The 18,897-nt window shown below is 45.9% G+C and overlaps 1 protein-coding gene across 5 annotated transcripts in view; it reads left to right on the top strand.

Moving 5' to 3' along the window:
- Positions 1-18,897, top strand: part of kalrna (kalirin RhoGEF kinase a) — a gene marked incomplete at both ends in the record, with an annotated part of 177,190 nt that overhangs the window by 111,574 nt on the left and 46,719 nt on the right. For all 5 annotated transcript variants that reach the window (XM_083921415.1, XM_083921416.1, XM_083921414.1 and 2 more), the window contains 2 exons: positions 16,736-16,814; positions 17,329-17,496. In XM_083921415.1, the coding sequence (XP_083777541.1) occupies positions 16,736-16,814; positions 17,329-17,496 (247 nt within the window). The remainder of the gene's footprint in view (positions 1-16,735; positions 16,815-17,328; positions 17,497-18,897) is intronic.

Genomic DNA, 18,897 nt, shown 5'->3' with positions numbered 1-18,897 from the left:
TTGATAACTGCAGTGGCCTCTTGCTCGAGAGATTACTGTGTTTCTTTCCCAGGAGGTTTGTGGAAGAATGGCGAACCTCTTGCACGTGAAGGCCGGCGGTGCTCCCTGTTCTGCTGCGTTCCCATGGCGCCGCGGGCCCTCCGGGGTGTTTTATCAAAGTGTACCGATTCCTTGTGTGTTTTGGAGCCGAGGCAAGTCAAAGACACGGTGTTTATTGAATCGCTTATCATCTCAGGCGTGTTTGTTTAACACTAAGCCGCTCTTGCAGTAGATGGCGGCTGGCAACGCCCCCAGTTTGGAGAAGAAAAGTATCAGTTTGAGTGTACGCCATATTAAGAGTACTGTCACACCTTTAGCTTGCTGGAGAGACGGCCCTTTCCGATGCTCGGGTCAAAGCTGCCAGACTCCACTGACAAAAGCAGTCGTTTTGACCTTGCAGGGCACAGAAGTAGAAGAAGAAGAAGAATTACTTTATTTATCCCGCAACGGGGAAATTAAATTTTTTCACTCTTATTATTATACATGTTACACACACACAGGCCCAAAATACACACATGCACAGACAGGACCTATACATGCAATTAAGGAGAGATGTTAGGCTGCCAGTGGCCGGCGGCCTGAGCAGTTGGGGGTTCGGTGTCTTGCTCAACAGCACCTCTGCAGTGCCCAGGAGATGAACTGGCACCTCTCCAGCTCCACTTGAACCAGCCAAGTCACCTATGGACTGAGCTACTGCCGCCCTAGCTGCTTAGTTAGTTTGTTATTGGCCGGGCTCGCCATAGCTGGGTCTGTCTGACGTTCCTGTCTGTTAAAGGGAAGGTTTTCGTTGCCACCGTACTCTACGGGGGACATACTGGGTCATAGAGTGTGGTCTTTACCTACTCTGTAAAGTGTCCTGAGATAACTTTTGTTATGATTTGGCTCTTTAAATAAAATTGAATTGAATAAAATTGACTTTTTACGTTGTTATAAGACTATTTTATGCCACGAACAATAAGAAAAGCCAACTCTGCTGCAATGACTAGATTAAGAAAAGCTGAAAAAGGCCAAATAACGTTGATACAGTCACAATTTAGGATTGGTACTCTCGCTTGTCTGAACAACAACCTCACTCTTTCACGGTGCAGTGTACTGACCGGCTCATGGAGGCACAGATTCACTGCCAAAAAAAGAGCAAGGAGAGGAATTAATTTGGGCGTGAAACTATTAGAATAAGCTCCGGCTCATCGTGTGTCTCTTTTATTTTTCCTGTAAACGTACCTTTCCCTCTCTTGCTCCGCCCTGTTTCCCTGTGTCCCAGTTCTTCTTTCCCTTCATTTTTAGATGCACACACCCACAATTAGTTGCTGCTTTTGCAATCCATCCCTCTTTTCTTTCCCACTTCCTCAGTTTTCACACACTTCCCTCTGTCTGTCTCGCTCTCTCTCTCTCTCCCGTATGCTATAATAACAGCCCAGCACTGGCACAGTCAGATGTTCCACTGGCTGTCTGGGCTCTATAGAGGGTGTGTGGGTGTGTGTGTGTGTGTGCTACTGTTTCTGGTGGTTTTTGAAGGAGTTTTATATGACGAAGGCCTGTCCTCCTCTCCAGTCCCTAGTTCTCTCTTCCTCTATAGAGTTTTAATGGTTGCCTCTTTGCTTCTCTCTCTCTCTCTTTCAGCTGACAGACAAAAACAATCTTATTACCATGTCGGTGCAGAAACACTGCGGTGGTCTGTATCAGTCCAAACCATCTCTGGTTCTGATTTAGAAGCTGGTTGTTTCTTAGCAGCGCTGTCATCAGATCGATCCTCCTCCTGACGTAGTGATAGGACCGTCCTGTGACGATCATCGAGCGAGCTTAGACCCACAGAAGTGAATTTAGCTCCGTACTCCAGTACATTAGATGTGAATTGACTCAATGAGATCGATGTGCAGACCGTAACTTTTCGACATTTGTCAACATTGGGCATTCATTCATCTTCAACCTCTTGTCCCTGTCGAGGTCGCGGGGGTGCTGGAGCCGATCCCTGACATCGGGCGTGAGGCGGGGTACACCCTGGACAGGACGCCAGTCTATCGCAGGACACATAGAGACGAACAGAGACAGACAACCATTCACACCTACGGGTGATTTAGAGTCATCAATGAACCGAACACCTGCACGTCTTTGGACTGTGGGAGGAAACCGGAGAACCCACGCAGACACGGGGAGAACATGCAAACTCCACAGAGTAGGGCCCCCAGCCGGGACTCGAACCAGGTACCCTGGTTGAGGCGGCAGTGCTAACCACCACACCACAGGCACATTGTCTATATTTTTTGTTATAATTAACTGAACCACTGAATTAAGTTCTGTTATTTTGAGAGGTTTTTTTTTTTTTTTGGTCCAAATCTTTTGTTAATAAAATACGTTTCACTTTATATCTACGGTTAATTGTTTGTATTGAATGTCGTCGACCCCGCTCTGACACGGCTTAGTGAAAGAGTTTTTTTTTTTTTTTTAATATACGAGGTCACTTGACTTCCTCCTTTGCTCCTGCCACAGTTATTACAGCCAGGTCGCCACCTAGTAAAGAACGTAAATATGGGTCGTACGAAGTCGGGAAGGAAATCCAGATATCAAATTGGATTGGGAACCTTAATCGTATACCTCCTAGCTTATCAATTCCCTTTTCTGACTGTTCATTGCAAAGAAAACCTCCTGCGTCTACACTGCTGTAAAACTCGCAACACGGAGGAGTCATGGTGGGGAGGAAGGAACGGTCCAGAGCGTGACGTTAAAATAACATTGGCACCACGCAGGCAAACTCGAAAACCTAAATAAAATAGAAAGCTGTGCATATTTTCTCATTTCAGCTACACTGTGTTCTGACTCAGACAATGACCAAAAATTATTATTAATATTATTATTATTATTATTATTATGGCTTAGCTTTATATAGCGTCTTTCTCAGTGTTTAAGGCGCTTTACAGAGTCCAGGTTCCAGTCATTCACACACATACATGGTGGTGGTGGTAAACTACCATAGTAGCTGCCCTGGGGCAGACTGACGGAAGCGTGGCAGCCAATCAGCGCCTACGACCCCTAATTAATAAAGGAATCGATAGAGAATCAAACTGAAAAGCAGAATCGATGTAGAATAAAATGATTCCCATCTCTAGTAATAAGCTGTTTGCACAATCGACCTATACAACCGTTTTTTGGTGACGGCAGTCCGGAAATAAAGACCCTCAAATTAAATCTGAAAGTCCAAACCTTAACCTTCAGTTCAAACAAAGTGTGTTGGTCTGCAGAGCTGCCATTGGTCTGCTTGTGGTCGTGTGAATAATGGCTGCCCTCTCTAATTAGCAAAGGTGGAAGCACAGTTGGTAACAGTGACATTAGAGCGCAAAGTTTGTGACCTTTGTTTGTGTTTGTTTGTCCTTGAAGGCAAAACTAAAGCTAACCTTCACCTTTAAAGATGGAAAATCCGAAACTGTTCCTGGGCAACATAATGTTTGAAACATGGAACATAAAAGACAAGAAACTGCTGACCGTACTGTTGGCAGCTAGTAAGAAATGTGTCACTAGGAAATGGTTAAAGTGGAACCTCCCACCATCGACGGAATGGATCAACATTGTCCACGGCCCGCTTGAAAGAGGTGTGCTTTAGCGGTGCACATGTACGAGCACGAGCGTGCGCACGTGTGCGAGCACGAGCACGAGCCCTACGGCAGTAGCGTTATGTGCGCCTGTTCGGACATGTAAATAGAAGGAGGGACCATGAGCGGACATTTAACAACAATAATGGCGGTGAAAGGTTCACGTTGGTGTGATGCGGAGGTGGAGTGTTTACTGCAGATTTGGTCGATGAAAAGATTCAAAAACAGTCGACAAGACGCACAAAAACTCTGAGGTCTAAGGAAAGATTTGTAAACAAAGCCACACACACGCGATCAATGCGTGTGACGTGTTACGGCGTGATGGCGTATGGACAGCAAGAAGCATTGGCCGGCCCTGGCAGTGTGAGTACAAACGGGGCTGGGGCGCGGGGGGAGAGGGAGGGGGGGACAAGTACCCTAAAGTCCGGGTCGTGGTGCGGAAGGACAGTGTGAGTACGCCCTGAGTATGTAAAACCAATCAGAACTGATTTTATCTGACTATACCTGTGCTTTGTGTGAACCTACCTCCTTTTATTATGTATGATGTAATGATTACATGTAGGTGTGCGCTCCCCGGTTTTGTTGTTTTTGTGTTAATGCTTCCACCTGGAACGGTTCGGGTCCGTGGGAGAAAGCTCCAGAAGGGCAGTTTGTACAACATCACAGTATCTTTGACAAACTGAGTCAATGTATGTGAGAAGTGATGTATGTGATGGAGGTCTGCCTTTCTGAATAAAAAGAGAAAGGATGGAAAATCCGTCCAAATACTGTACTTAAGGACCGCTCCGTCAGGACACGTGATGTGATCCAGCGTACTTCAGATGTGGCTGACATGCCAGTTTCTACAACACTTTGTTTCATATACTATATATATATGTGTGTGTGTGTCAGCTCTGTGACGCTGCGTGGAATATGTCTTTCCTGTGACGCGTCTTGGTGCAGTGAGTCAGCTGCGGTTCAGTCTGTGGTCTCTTGTTATTTAAAGCATCGTTCCAGTGGCTGACAGCTCGGCAGCCCTCACGGCTCCACCACAGGAGGACAAAACACTTTTTTAGTTGTTTTTTTTAAGCCTCCGCCTTCAGTTTGGAGTAAAAATGGTGTTTTTCTGTGAGCCAGGACCAATAAAAACTTACTAGCACATAACTCCAGTAGGGCTGAATTTGCATCACTGGTTGGAAAAGGAGCTCAGCAGCCTCAGGATCCCTTTTTATCCCCGACTGTGCCTTCACAATGCATGATGTATGATGTGACGCTGGCTCCAGTCCATCAAAAGTTAACATTTTCTTACCTTTTATAGTATTTTACCATACAGATAATAAATGTTGGTCTGTTGGTTTGATCCTCCACCACTTTAGTCCAGGCTGAAATAGTTTAGCTTTTGGTTTAAATGCCGTGAAATTGAGTCCAGGGATCGTAATTGTTTAACTTCTGCTCTAGCCTCACCACACAGTTGACGTTTAAGTGAAATGTCCACAAGTGCATCACAGCGCTTCATGCTTAGCCGTAGACTCTTAAAGTACACCTTTACGTTCATCATGAACGTGCCGGGAAACAGGTCGCAGGTACAAGCGGCCAAAATGTGTTTCCTCAGGAGGGTGGCTGGAGTCTCCCTTAGAGAGAGGGGGAGAAGTTCAGCATCCGTGAGGAACTCGGCGTAGAGCCGCTGCTCCTTTGCGTTGAAAGGAGCCAGTTGAGGTGGTTCAGGATCATCTGGTAAGGATGAACCCTGGGCGCCTCCCTAGGGAGGTGTTCCAGGCACGTCCAGCTGGGAGGAGGCCTCGGGGAAGACCCAGGACCAGGTGGAGAGACACTGGCCTGGGAACAGCATAGACGTCACTTCTTTTTATTTATCTGTTTCTAGTCCAGTCTCTCTTTCAAACTCAGTGCAGACTCATTAGGACCGATGTGCGAGCGCTGGTTGTGCGGAGACGGACAGATTTATGGCTGAGATGACGAGGGATTTGATTTATTCCTGTCGCGCACTGAAAGTGCCGTGATGGATGAAGATCAGCCGGTCATGAAGTCGAAATGATGACTCAGAAACCCCCTCATTTCACCACTAAACCTTAATAAATGTGGTGTTGTAGCTGAACAGGTCGGATAAGGTCCAGCCAGAGACGCGCTCGCTCTCTGTTAAACATATGAGGGGTCCACGGTGCACGGGACATTTACCTGTTTCTTCAGGGGCATATGTTTAACAGCTTGGTCCACACATGCTATAAAGTGTGAGCAGCACATGCGATATTCTGATGCTTCTGTGCCGTTAAGACACAGACTGTGACTACTGCAGTCATCAAATGCCATTCAATTCTGTTTTATTTGGATTGGCAGCACAAATGTAAGAGATGCGGATCTTTAAACTTCTGCAAACAATGTTCATAACATGAAAACCCATCTTCTTGCATTTTAACCCTGGACTAACAGCTGGACCACCAGATCATATCATAGCAAATAATCTCCGTCCGGTTCCACATGTTTTTGATTTCACGCAGTGTAAGTCGAGGAAAAGTTAATTGGCATTATACTGTACATGTGACATATTCAGCATCGCTGTCACGTGAAAGGCCGTTGTGCAGCTGGACGCATCAACAGGGACTCTCCCTGACGGATCCCTTTAACTGAACCCTGATCCAGTTTGTCCCAGTATGAATCAAAGCGATTACATGACACGTGTTTATTTTGTTTATTAATACTTTCTTACCTAGCTTGACTCAACATGCAACTGTCATGAGGGAAGACAAAGTCAAGCTGGATTAAATGAAGCCTGACAAACTACTTAGTAACTGTGTGTGTGTGTGTGGCGTGTGTGAGTGTGTGTGTGTGTGTTTTCTCATGAATTAAATGCATTCAGTGTCGGGTACAGTAGCCATCTGCTGGTCATATGACTTTTGTGTCTCACACACACACACACAAGGAGTCCTGGTAGTTAAGTGTTTTACTGCCCCAGTAGCTTCCAGGGAGTGAGAGAAATGCGAACACACACACACAAACACACACACACACACACACACACACACACACACACACACACACACACACACACACACACACACACACACACACACACACACACACACACACACACACAAGCAGAGTTCTGTCTCCGTCTGATACAAAGCTATAGTTGTTTGTTCATAGAGGGAGAGAGAGAGTGTGTGTGTGTATGAGGGCGTGTTTGTGTGTGTGTGTGTGTGTGTGTGTGTGTGTGTGTGTGGCAAAGACACAAACGAGGGAGTTGTCAAAGACGGAGAGCGCGTCTGAGAGAGAGGGAGACAGCAGCGGAGAGAGGTCGACATGCCAAAGTGGATGAGCTTTAAACTGTTCAAAGAGAGCAGCAGAGTGAGTACAGCCTGCTGCGCGGAGCTGCAACAATTCACATTTTACATTCAGCTCTGTTCGTGTCTGTCATGACACATGTGCTGCTTTACTGTGCGACTGTGTCTGGGAGTAGCACCGTCACGTTTGACTCAAGTACTGTTGCTTAATATTGCTGCTGTAGAAGTAAAATTGCCAGCCCAAAATGTGTGAATACGCTCCGCCGAAGTGTTAAAAGTTAACTTTTGCATCTGATTTGTAAGTGTGCGAGCTTCTCTGTCACAATAGATAAGGCGCTCAGACTTCTACCTTCTGTTTAGAACCATAGACGAGCACCGTACTACTCGTTCGTATGTTCTTTATGGGACCAATCCTGTGGTTATACATGCTGAATTGCACTATTTCTGCGCACGTCACTCCTGCCAAACCGTCTCTTAATTCACTCCGCACACAATCCTCTGTTTTGACTCGATTCTCCGCATGAACGGAGCCACTGCGAGAAGAGAAAAGACAGATTGTGTGTGTGTGTGTGTGTGTGATCTCGCTCTTTTCAGCGTCCTTTGATCTTTCATATGCTGTTATGAAGATGGTTAAACGAGAGCAGATCTCTGTGCAGCCGTCTTGCCGCTTTTTCTTTTGAGTTTCTCTGAAATCTGAGAAGTGTTTTGAGGTCGTCGAGGTTTGGCCACTGATTCAGACGCTAATCCAGATCATACGTGCTGTTGACTTTCACTTAGTGCGCCGTAAAGCCGGACTGCAGGAGTGTGTGTAATTGGGGAGGTTAATGGTTAAACAGGGTGTGTGTGTGTGAGCCATGCAGACAGTCGGACAGGAAACAGGCCATTAGCTGCCTCAGAGAAACGGGATAAATAAAATGTGAGCGTCCAGACGGCCGAGCTGAAGCCAGTTGGATTCGGATTACAGAGCAGACGCGCTGGATAAACAGGCTGTTGTTTCGTGGACTGAACGCATCCACACCACTGTCGGTACACGTAAACTTTTTTGTTTACACGCAGTCTGTGCTTTAACTTGACTAAAAGCAGAATACAGACACGGCAAGATTACGTGTGAAGTGCAGCCAGGACAGTTAAAAGAAAGAGGACACACTGTTGTAGTTTCAGAATTTTGCTTTCTTTGGTTTGCCCTTTATATTGTTTTCATGATTCATTAAATGCATTAAGTGCCAATCACAAAATACAGTTCCAGTACGCTGAGCACGGGCGGATTACGAGACAATGGGCGCCTGAGCACAGACGTGCAAGAGGCCCCCACCCTGCGTACATAAGACCAAGACACCCAGACTCGGAGAAGATTTTGTACTTTTAGTTGTTTTGCATCTATTTCTGGTCGTTTTCTGTCTCTTTGTGGTCATTTTGTGATTCTTTTGCATCCATCTTAAGTCGTTTTGCAGCTTTTTGTGGCGGTTTTCTATCCATTTTAATGTAATCTATTTTCATTTTGTGTCTTTGTAGTAATTAAGCGTCTCTTCGTGATCATTTTATGGGTTTTTTCAGGAACACTTTCCCTTGGGTCTGTGCCCATTAGACCCATCCACTAATCCATCCATGATGCTGAGTTAAGTTTGTCAAAGTGAAGAAATATCAGTGAAATATGTGCAATGAAAGAAGAAATCATTCAACATTTTGCTCATTTTTGTCGTCGTTCTTAACCACAAAACGTGTAATTTATGTACAAAATTTGCCGCAATAAGAGATTTTTGGCCCTCAGGAGGCAGGACACGTCATAAAAGTCACACAGTCATCACACACCTGGTCTCGAAATAACAAAACTGCATTTTCAATTTACAGAAGCGGGATAAAGCACAGATCTTCACCCAGGAGACTGGTGTTTGTGCCCTTTGTGAAACCAACAATCTGCTATTTAAGCATAGTTATTACATTTTGTTATGCAACAAAAGTAGTTATTTAAACTGCCATCTTTTCCCTGAACCTAACAGAGTGGTTTACGTCTGGATTCACGACGTTAATGAGGTGTTTTAAAACGGTGACTGTAATCAGGGGGAGAAAAAACCATTTCCCTCCAAACCTAAGTGAGAATGCAGCTTAGCTGAATGACAGCATCGTTTTCTGGGAGACGGTTTCCATCACACATAGCTGCTGTTCCCGAGGCTGACAGGTTATCTTTGCACATGGAGCGGACACAGAGCGACACCATCACGAAGACGTTTCTCATGTTTAACCATCGGAGGACACTGTAACTGCAGAGGATTGCAGCTCGTGTTTTTAAAGCCTGCACAGCCCGCGGACATGGTCGAGTTGTTTACAGGAGTCTGTGTTGCTGCTCTTTAAATGAACGGTTTGGTTTGGGATGGTTTCTAAACTATCTGTTGTGCACTTTCTCTGCTGTTTTCCGTTGCTGTGTTGAAGATCAGCAGCAGTCTTATTGGTCACAGTGTCTTTCAGTCGTGCTGGAGGATCGCGGCTCGTTCATTCATCACTCCTTCGGCGTCTAAAGGCCTTTAATTCTTTACTCTTGTCAGTGTATTTTCAGCCAGTGTGATGCTGGACTGGTTCAGCTGGTTCACACAAACAAACACTTTCTTTATGGCTCTCGGTGTCAAACTCATAACCTGCAGTCTTACGTGACCAGAATGTCACAGGTGCATGTGTACACTGTGCATTATCACAGTGTTGCTGCTCACTCTGTAAACACATAGAAGGCAGCATAGTGCAGCGGCCTCTTTGCTCGCACTGCTTTGCTCTTCCACGGCGTCTGGCGCTGGTAGAGCTCGTCGACGGTGAAGCCAACGTTAGAGCAAGAGCTCCAGTTCTACATTAACGTACCCACTGTCACTCAATGTGGTCGGGACAAATGGAAAAACATCTGAACGCCAGAGTAGTACACGTTGTTTTTCAGACTTCATTCATAAACCGTGGACAGCTACACACACACAGGGAGGAGCTTCTCTTACATACCCGCTGTATTTGGCGTGGCCTGCTTGTTTAAGACTTGGGACGTGAGGGACTTTTCCATGAGCTTCAGAACAAAGTGTCACCAGCCAGTCATGTTCTTATAATAATGTTGTTTTCACACATCTGCTGAAAGGGTCATTTTCTTACGGCTGTAAATTCACATTTGAAAAGCGAAAAAAACGCGCTTGATCTTTTCACAGTTCGCAACAGAACCGTTCAGATGAAAACACACCGGTCACAGATTCTGTTCATCAGCTTTAAAGGCTCCCAGCTCCTTTTGATTTGAGCTCTGGAATATGAATAAAATTGGAAGAATAAAAGATAGAAACGTCACACTGCTCTCCTTTAAAGGCCCTGTGAAACAGAACGTGGAGCGTCTTTAGCGTCTGAACTGTGATGTGTTTCCCAGGGAAGAGGAATAAATGAGCGCGGTAGCTTTACACAAGGGATTTAAATCAGATCCTGCACATTTTAAAGGACTTTTAGAAAGTGGTCGGGCTTAGAGTTGAGCTCAAAGTTACTCCCCTCACCTGTTAGATCAGGAACATGAAGGGAGAGATGAAGGGAAATTTTGCCGGCAAAAGTCAGCATGTACTGCCCATCTGCAGCCACAGTCGGCCAAAAACCTCCCTGAAACAGACCTCTGCCTCACTGTTTTGGAAATGAAGACATTGGTTACGTACTGTAACCCTAGGTTCTGTGAATAAATGGGTTTTGACCCACTGATGTTCAAACAATCTGAAGCTAGTCGACCTTTTTGACTGGATTAAAAGCTGCAGTCTGTAATTCTGGTAGATGGAGTTGAAATTTTAAATGTTAACAACTCTGATGCCCCTCCCCCTTTACTACTGAGCTCCTCCGCTCCCTTCAATCAAGTTCTCATCAGCGTGCGTGCACCAGATCCATCTCCGTCGTCAATAAACAGCACGGAGTACACGCTACATGGAGGTGGGCTGGCTAACGTACTCATAGATAGCAACTGCTAACGTCATTTAGTGCACGCCTAGCTTGAAGCGGCCACCTGTGCGGGAGCGGGGATTTGTGGCGTGTGCACGAACTGTGCCTGAGAGACAGCTCCACACTGTGTGGACAGGATGATACGGGCGCGGTGGATTTTTGGAAAACAAACCGGCTCTACGTGCACGTAGAGGCGCCATTTTTTTTCTTTCCAATTGGGGCATATTGTTGCCTTCAGTGAATATGATGAGTCATTTAACATTTGAAACCATTTAACAAGTTTGGTTTTGTCGAAAACCAATAGATAAATGACCAGTTAACACAGGGAAGATTCATTTTCATTTCTTTATGTATAACTTGTTGGCGTCGGCTTAATCTGTCTGGATTTTGTTTTCTTACTATATATGTTGACTGTCAACATTTCCTATCGGTTGTTGTCCCACGCTAATTGCTTCTGGCAAGTAAAGCACGATTTACGCGTTTAACGGTCGTGTTTGTGCAACTCAGGAACACTTGTTGACGTTCAGGAGAAGTGAACTAACACGTGAGAGTAATTCCTCGTAGACGGAGTCGGTAGTCTTCGACTCTGAGGAATATTTCCACATAACCACGCGCTGTCACTCTGGTTTATGTCAGCGATTCTCACTCCCTGGCAAACGTTTTCAGAAGCCTGCGGGTGTGAGACAGCAGTTAGATGATGGCAGATTTTTTAAATTAATGGTAATCTCTGTAGCGCACTTTACAGACCAGTCTTTATTTTCCTAATACAGGCACAGAGCTAAAATGGAGCGTGTCAGACGGAGCGTGAATACAGGCAGAGGCAGACAGAGAAATTGTTTATTTAACGTTAAGGCATGTAAACACGTTCTGGTAGAAACCTGAAGTGTGAACCTGGTGTTCCCTGAAAGAACAACACAAGAAAACAGTTCTGACTTCTGAAGAAGGGAAACATAGAGACACATAGAGCAGAAGATGTTGGGAGACCTCTTCAGTGGTGACCTCACGCTGCGTTAATGAGTGCGACTGGAGCCCGAGCAATTACAGCAATCCAACATTTCATAACAACTCTGCTGTGTCCTCCGTCACCGCTTCGCTCACGCTGAACCGCTTACAGATGAAAGGCCGCGGAGAACACTGAGGCGCATGCATCTGTTGCCAGGGAAACGCGAGAAAGTCCTCCGCTTGTTATTGACCGGGTGATAACTTCCTCAACTCGACAGGTTCTGTTCATCCTGCTGTTAAAGGAGGTGAAGCGTGTTTGTCTTCCCCCGCTCTAACAACATATGACCATCACAAGAGGCAGTGTGCGTGCCTGTGTGTGTGTGTGTGTGTGTGTGTGTGTGTGTGTGTGTGTGTGTGTGTGTGTGTGTGTGTGTGTGTGTGTGTGTGTGTGTGTGTGTGTGTGTGTGTGTGTGTGTGTGTGTGTGTGTGTGTGTGTGTGTGTGTGTGTGTGTGTGTGTGTGTGTGTGTGTGTGTGTGTGTGTGTGTGTGTGTGTGTGTGTGTGTGTGTGTGTGTGTGTGTGTGTCATGGTCATATGACCGATAGCATTGGAGCACAAGACACACCCCAAACACACACACGCACTGTCAGCTGGCTGCAAACCTTGAAATTGATCTCAATTCTCACCTTTAGTTTGAATGAAAGTCTTGTTTTCACGTGGATGTGAAAATGTTCCCATGTCACGCTCATTATCAGGTTATATTTAGTTTATTTTAGAGCATTTTCCATGAAAACAAAACCACATTATTCATCTCATCCTGTCCGTCTGAATATACCTGTAACCACTCTCTGTCTGAAATGCGACGATTTAGCGCCTGTCTCTTTAAGACCCCCCTCCTGGAAAAGCCCAGACTGCTCTGATTGGTCGGCGTTTCTGGGTCTTTTGTATCCGCAAGGAATAACTGACAGCTAGGGTTTTGATTTGATGTATTAAATTGTATCAAAAATGCCTTACACACGTGGAAAGACATCAAATACAATGGAGGATAAAAGCACAAAACATCAGGACAAGATAAGACACTTGGTAAATGGTAAATGGACTTGTACTTATATAGCGCTTTTCTAGTCTTCTCACTACTCAAGGCGCTTTCACAGCGTTTGTCACATTCACCCATTCACACACACGTTCCCACTGATGGCAGTGGACATCTACATACCATCTAATCTTACCATTCACACCACATTCACACACCCATGCGCAGCACGGGGAGCAATTGGGGGTTCAGTGTCCTCGCTTCGACATGTGGACTGGGGGAGGTGGGGATCAAACTGCCGATCTCTCAAATGGAGGACAACCCACTCCCCCACAGTAACATCGGCCCCCTGCTCTATTCAGCTGCCCTCTCTGGTAACCAGGCCTTGGTCCTCTTTTTAAAAGAGTTCAGGCTGGAGTTACTTTACTTTTCTATAGTTTGGGGACTGAAATTGGTATTTTTAAGGGTGCCAAATAACTCCATGAAGACAACACTCACTGCGATAAAACATGATATGATGTGAATGAGTCCAAAGAGGTCAGTTACACATCCTCTGAGACCCACCACAGTGCTCTCTTTGCCCCGGAGACAGACTGACATGGTTTTATGTAACGCTGCAGTCTGCCTCTGTGTCGCTCCCCTCCATCAGGTTGTCCTTGTGTCCCTGTTCAACTTTATTTTCTGTTGTAGAAGTGTGGAAGAACCATTTATTCTCCCCCTTTTGTCTTTTTCACATGGATTTCAGCGATTCAGTCTTAAAAACGACGTGATCATCCAAAACACGCGGATGTTACGGACGCAGATGTCGTCTAAATAGCTAAATGTTTTAAGTAAATAGGATTAAGTAAACTGTAATGTTATTCCCAGTATAGCGCTGCCGTCAACCTGCGCAGAGAACTAATCAGCCAGAATAAGTGCCCGACACCTGCGTTGGTTCTGCAGGGTCTTGTGTGTGTGTGTGTGTGTGTGTGTGTGTGTGTGTGTGTGTGTGTGTGTGTGTGTGTGTGTGTGTGTGTGTGTGTGTGTGTGTGTGTGTGTGTGTGTGTGTGTGTGTGTGTGTGTGTGTGTGTGTGTGTGTGTGTGTGTGTGTGTGTGTGTGTGTGTGTGTGTGTGTGTGTGTGTGTGTGTGTGTGTGTGTGTGTGTGTGTGTGTGTGTGTGTGTGTGTGTGTCCATCTGTCAGGTATAAACTCACCTGCACCTTTTATAGAAGCAGGGGTTCTTGTTGCTAGGAGATCTTTAGCCCTGCAAAGAGCGCCTTTTTACACACACACACACACACACACACCCTGACATTTTCCAAGACAATGGCAGAAGAGCAGACAAGGCAGATGGAGGAAGAGAAGAAAGAAAGCCTTAATTTCCATCCTGGAGCCACTTGTTTCATTATACATTGATTTATATTTTACTGTTAGAGTTCATTCACTGCTGTGACACTGCAGCAACAAGTACGACTGACTTCTATCTGTTTGTCATTAATTACCTCCTCCTCCGAGAAGGTTATGTTTTCGGCTCTTTGTTCGTCTGTCAGATGGCGGGGGAAAAAACTACTGCGCCGATTTTCATGAAACTTGGTTGAAGGGTGTAGCAAGAAGAGCCGAACTCTGACACGGGCACAGCTAATATTTCATGTGTTCTGTTGTAGCCAGCGGACACATGAGCCAAGAGTTTGTCTTCTGAGCGACGGTCATCGTTTAAAAATCTGATCTCACAACTTGAGACGCAAGAGTGGAGTTGAGACGCCGTCGCTATAATCAGATATCTCCATATGAATGCATACAAATAGCATAAAGTTAAATCATTATTAGCCATAGCCGTGACAGCCAATGTGTTCCGCTTCATTTGCTCTCCACACCCTAGACTTTATGAAAAATGGACGTAGCATCTCCGTCGGGGTCCGTTCTCTCAACTTGATCCAATCGTCCTCGCCTACGGGAGTCGCCATCTTGTCAGACTTTGACTCCGCCTCAATTCCTCTGCCCAAAAAAGGGCATGTATGTGACGCTGGGGGGAGGGAGATACGTCCATCTGGCTGATGTTTACCTCAGAGGAGAAGTGAGGGCCAGAGGCTAGCTGTCACTCAAGAGGCCACGCCTCTAATTATTCATAAACTTTAACCTCCAATAAAATAAAAACTAGCCTGGTACAAAAAAATTCACCTAAACATACGGACATTTTTTTGTCCAAGGCCTTAAACAGGTTTAATGATGCTGTGTAAACGGCCTGTTTAACATGGGGGTCAATGAGAAACTGCTCTGTTATGAAACCTGCCCCTAGTGGACACTCGGAGAACTGTAGTCTTTGGCACTTCCTGATTGTGTCAACCAGGAAGTCGCTGTGGTGGGGGCTCGCTCCACACGGACTGTTAACCTGCATGCAACCAAAGCCATGCTCAAACGTGATTGGTCAACCAGATCGCTTCAGCTACCAAAAACTTCTCCGAATTGTGAACTCTGTTATCATATTATTCACATTACACACACACACTGGCCAGAAACACACACACATGCACAAACAGGACCTATATTCATGCAATTAATCAGAGCATACACATTTTTTTTCATACATTGCAAAATAGGACATTTGTGCTGCATTCAAGTAGTGCTGGAATAATCTGAAAAATTAGTTTTTGATCAAATCAAAAGGCCCGATCGGCTCACTTTTGTGCGTCACTGTCATGGAAACTTCTCGAAACCAAACCAAACTCACACACGGACACAGGTTCAGGTCACAGGTTCAATCACCAAATCATAATTGCAAAATAGGATCTATATGTGAATGATTTAACGCTCTGAGCAATCAAAAATGACACACCGTCCTCGTAGCGTCCGTGTTGTTTTCCCTTTAAGACTTAAAGCTCATGAACACACCGAGGTCGGAAGACTCAGGAAACTTTGAAAAAGGGACCATCTGATGTTGATGAGTCTGACATTAATTAGTATAATATCAGAAACAACGGCAGCTCAGTCTGATTGTGCTGTCGGTGTGACTGCTGCCTGTAGCTGAGCAACAAACCACGGGACGGATCCCGTTAATGTGCAGCTATGTGTGGTGTCGGCCCACAGGCGTCAGCTGAGTGTGTTTCTACAGCACACAGGTGTCCAGGTCACTCCAGTACAGGAAGCTTTATCAGTCAGCCTGTTTGTTTTACACACACGCTTCCTCCGCGGCTTCGGCCGAATTAGCTCTCGTCACCTTGGATCTCGCGCGCCACTTGGGTAGGGAGTAAAGGTCAACACACCTCAGCAGCCTGACGTCGAATACATCACCGCCAAGAGTGTGTGTTAATCCGCTCTTTCTGTCAATGGTTGACTCTGAAAACTGCCCAGCTGATAATTTTTACAACTGCAGCTTGAGATGATATAATCCAGGTCAGAGTGATCTGTTATCATCAGCGTTACGTGATTGAACTCCCGTTTATGTTGAGAATGAAACTCATCTTTTATTACTCTCACCACGGTAACTTGCTTGCTTGAGCCTTGTGACACCTTCCCATCTCTGCTGTGCACCAATCAGGATTTAGCAACATTTGGTCCAGACTGTGGTGTGTTTGGTTTCGGCAGCGTTTTGATCCACAAGATCAGCTTTGCAAATGTCCAGCTGAGCTCCTTTTGTCCGTGAGGTTCTGTGTTTGTTATAAAACCACGGAGAGGTCGTGCCCTCGTGCTGCCGCCTGGATGATCCTGTTCCTCCGGCCCTGTTTTCACTGTTTACTGTTCAAACACTGTTGGATTAAGTTTCTCTAAGTCTCCCGTCGGGTGGATTCACAGCAAGACGCTTTGAGGCTAAAATGGAGAGATTAAAGGATTAAGGAAATGACATTGATATTGTTTATTTTGCCTCATACGCAAACAGGATGTGGTTTTTAAAGTCTTGTTCATCACGTTTTAAGGTTTGAAGCGTCTAACCGAACGTCTCTTCTTGTCTGTTCGCAGCTCTCTGGCGGCTGCGAGTTGACCGTCGTCCTTCAGGACTTCACGGCAGGATGCAGCACGGAGATGTCCGTCAGCACCGGTGAGAAAAAACAACTGCCCTGTTCACACGTTTAGGTCTGGAAACGCCTGTTAACTGAGATCATCAACTGAGAGAGGGGGAGAAGTTCAGCATCCGTGAGGAACTCGGAGTAGAGCCGCTGCTCCTTTGTGTTGAAAGGAGCCAGTTGAGGTGGTTCAGGATCATCTGGTAAGGATGAACCCTGGGCGCCTCCCTAGGGAGGTGTTCCAGGCACGTCCAGCTGGGAGGAGGCCTCGGGGAAGACCCAGGACCAGGTGGAGAGATTAGATCTCCACACTGGCCTGGGAACGCCTCAGGATCCCCCAGTTAGAGCTGGTTAATGTGGCCCGGGAAAGGGAAGTTTGGGGTCCCCTGCTAAAGCTGCTGCCCCCGCGCCCGACCCCGGATAAGCAGCTGAAGATGATTTAACTACATCATATTTGTAGCTGAAAAACATCCCCTAAAACTTATTGAAACAAGGTTGTCTGGAGTTACAGTACCCCTCTGTGACACAGCTGTCTGCTCTCCTCTCCAGGTCAGACGGTGGAGCTGTTGGAGCGGCCGAGCGAGCGGCCCGGCTGGTGTCTGGTCCGAACCACCGAGCGCAGCCCACCGCAGGAGGGACTGGTCCCCAGCTCCACACTCTGCGTGTCCCACTCGCGCTCCAGCGTGGAGATGGACTGCTTCTTCGGCTCGGGGAAAGGTAGGAGGAAGTCTGACTCTAACACCGACCTGCTGCTGCCGCGGCTGAGTTTCTGACTTTTTCGTCGCTCTGGGGTGAAAGCAAAACACTTCGGAGGCATTTAACTTTGAATATGATTTATATTTTCTCTTTGTGTTCTGGCTTCATGGTGCATTGTAGATAAACGTAGCGTGACAACCAGGGCGTCACTTCAGAGAGGTCCAGTTCACTTCAGCTCTTCAGCGCTTTGGAGAACGATGTGAAGCACGTTGTTTAAAAGAGACTCTTAAATCAACACAATTTAACACATAATGCAGAGTGAAACTTGGCCTGAATGGCTGTGGTTCAGTCGTTATGTAGTTCAGGAAATATGTATCCTGGAGTTCAGCTGATACTGAGAAATCCAAGAACACGAAGTGAGTTCAACAGCTCAAGTGAAATAAAGCCTCCAGTGTTTCTCAATTGCATCATCCTTTTCCTCGTCAGTCGGACAGAAGTGTAGAGAACACTGGTTTCCTGCCGTCAGAGCTGTACGGACCTCTGTTGGTGTGATGCGGACATTACAATAACTCCGTCTCAGAGAGGTGAAGTGGATGGTTTTTCATCAGACACCTCATGATTATCTGCTTCTCACGGCTTAAACGGATAACTGAAAACTTCATAAACACACTTTTGTTTATATTAAACATTTGGTCTGAGAATTCAAATGAAGTGTTTTGACATAATCCGTCGAATCAGATATTTAGACGTTTACTTCTTACGTGTTATTCGCGGATCACAAACCAAACTCAAAGGTGCATACTGTTGCCCAATGTGTAGATGCTGTGCTTGTTCAGTCAGTGACAGAAATTTGGCTTTGGTATTACCCAACGATCATTTATCACATATAAATTCATTATCAGAATAAAACATAATCATTTAAATTGCCCATTATTTGATGATCATTTATCAGTATTTATATATTTTGTGCATCCCTGCTGGAGTTCCAACGATCGTTTAGTTGTCAACTTAAAGATAATCACCAATAATGATCTAGTAATCGCTTCTCAGGGCGCACTCCCACTGTCCGTCCGTCCCGTGCCCCGTGCTTTAGGGTCCTTGTCCCCCCCTCCAGGCCCGTTTGTACTCACACTACCTGGGCCTCGGTGAATGCTTCTTGCTGCCTATACGTCATCACGCCGTAACACGTCACACGCATTGATGACGTCATGGCGATGCGTGGCTTTGTTTCCAAATCTTTCCGTAGACCTCTGAGTTTTTGTGCGTCTTGTCGACTGTTTTTGAATCTTTTCATCGACCAAATCTGCAGTAAACACTCCACCTCCGCATCACACCAACGTGAACCTTTCGCCGCCATTGTTGTTGTTAAATGTCCGCGCATGGTCCCTTCTTCTTTTTTCTATGTCCCAACAGGTGCACAGG

Source organism: Echiichthys vipera (assembly GCF_963691815.1).
Source record: "Echiichthys vipera genome assembly, chromosome: 10".
Taxonomy (NCBI): domain Eukaryota; kingdom Metazoa; phylum Chordata; class Actinopteri; order Perciformes; family Trachinidae; genus Echiichthys; species Echiichthys vipera.
The sequence above is the reverse complement of the archived record's forward strand: the minus strand, read 5'-3'. Positions and strand labels throughout refer to the sequence as shown.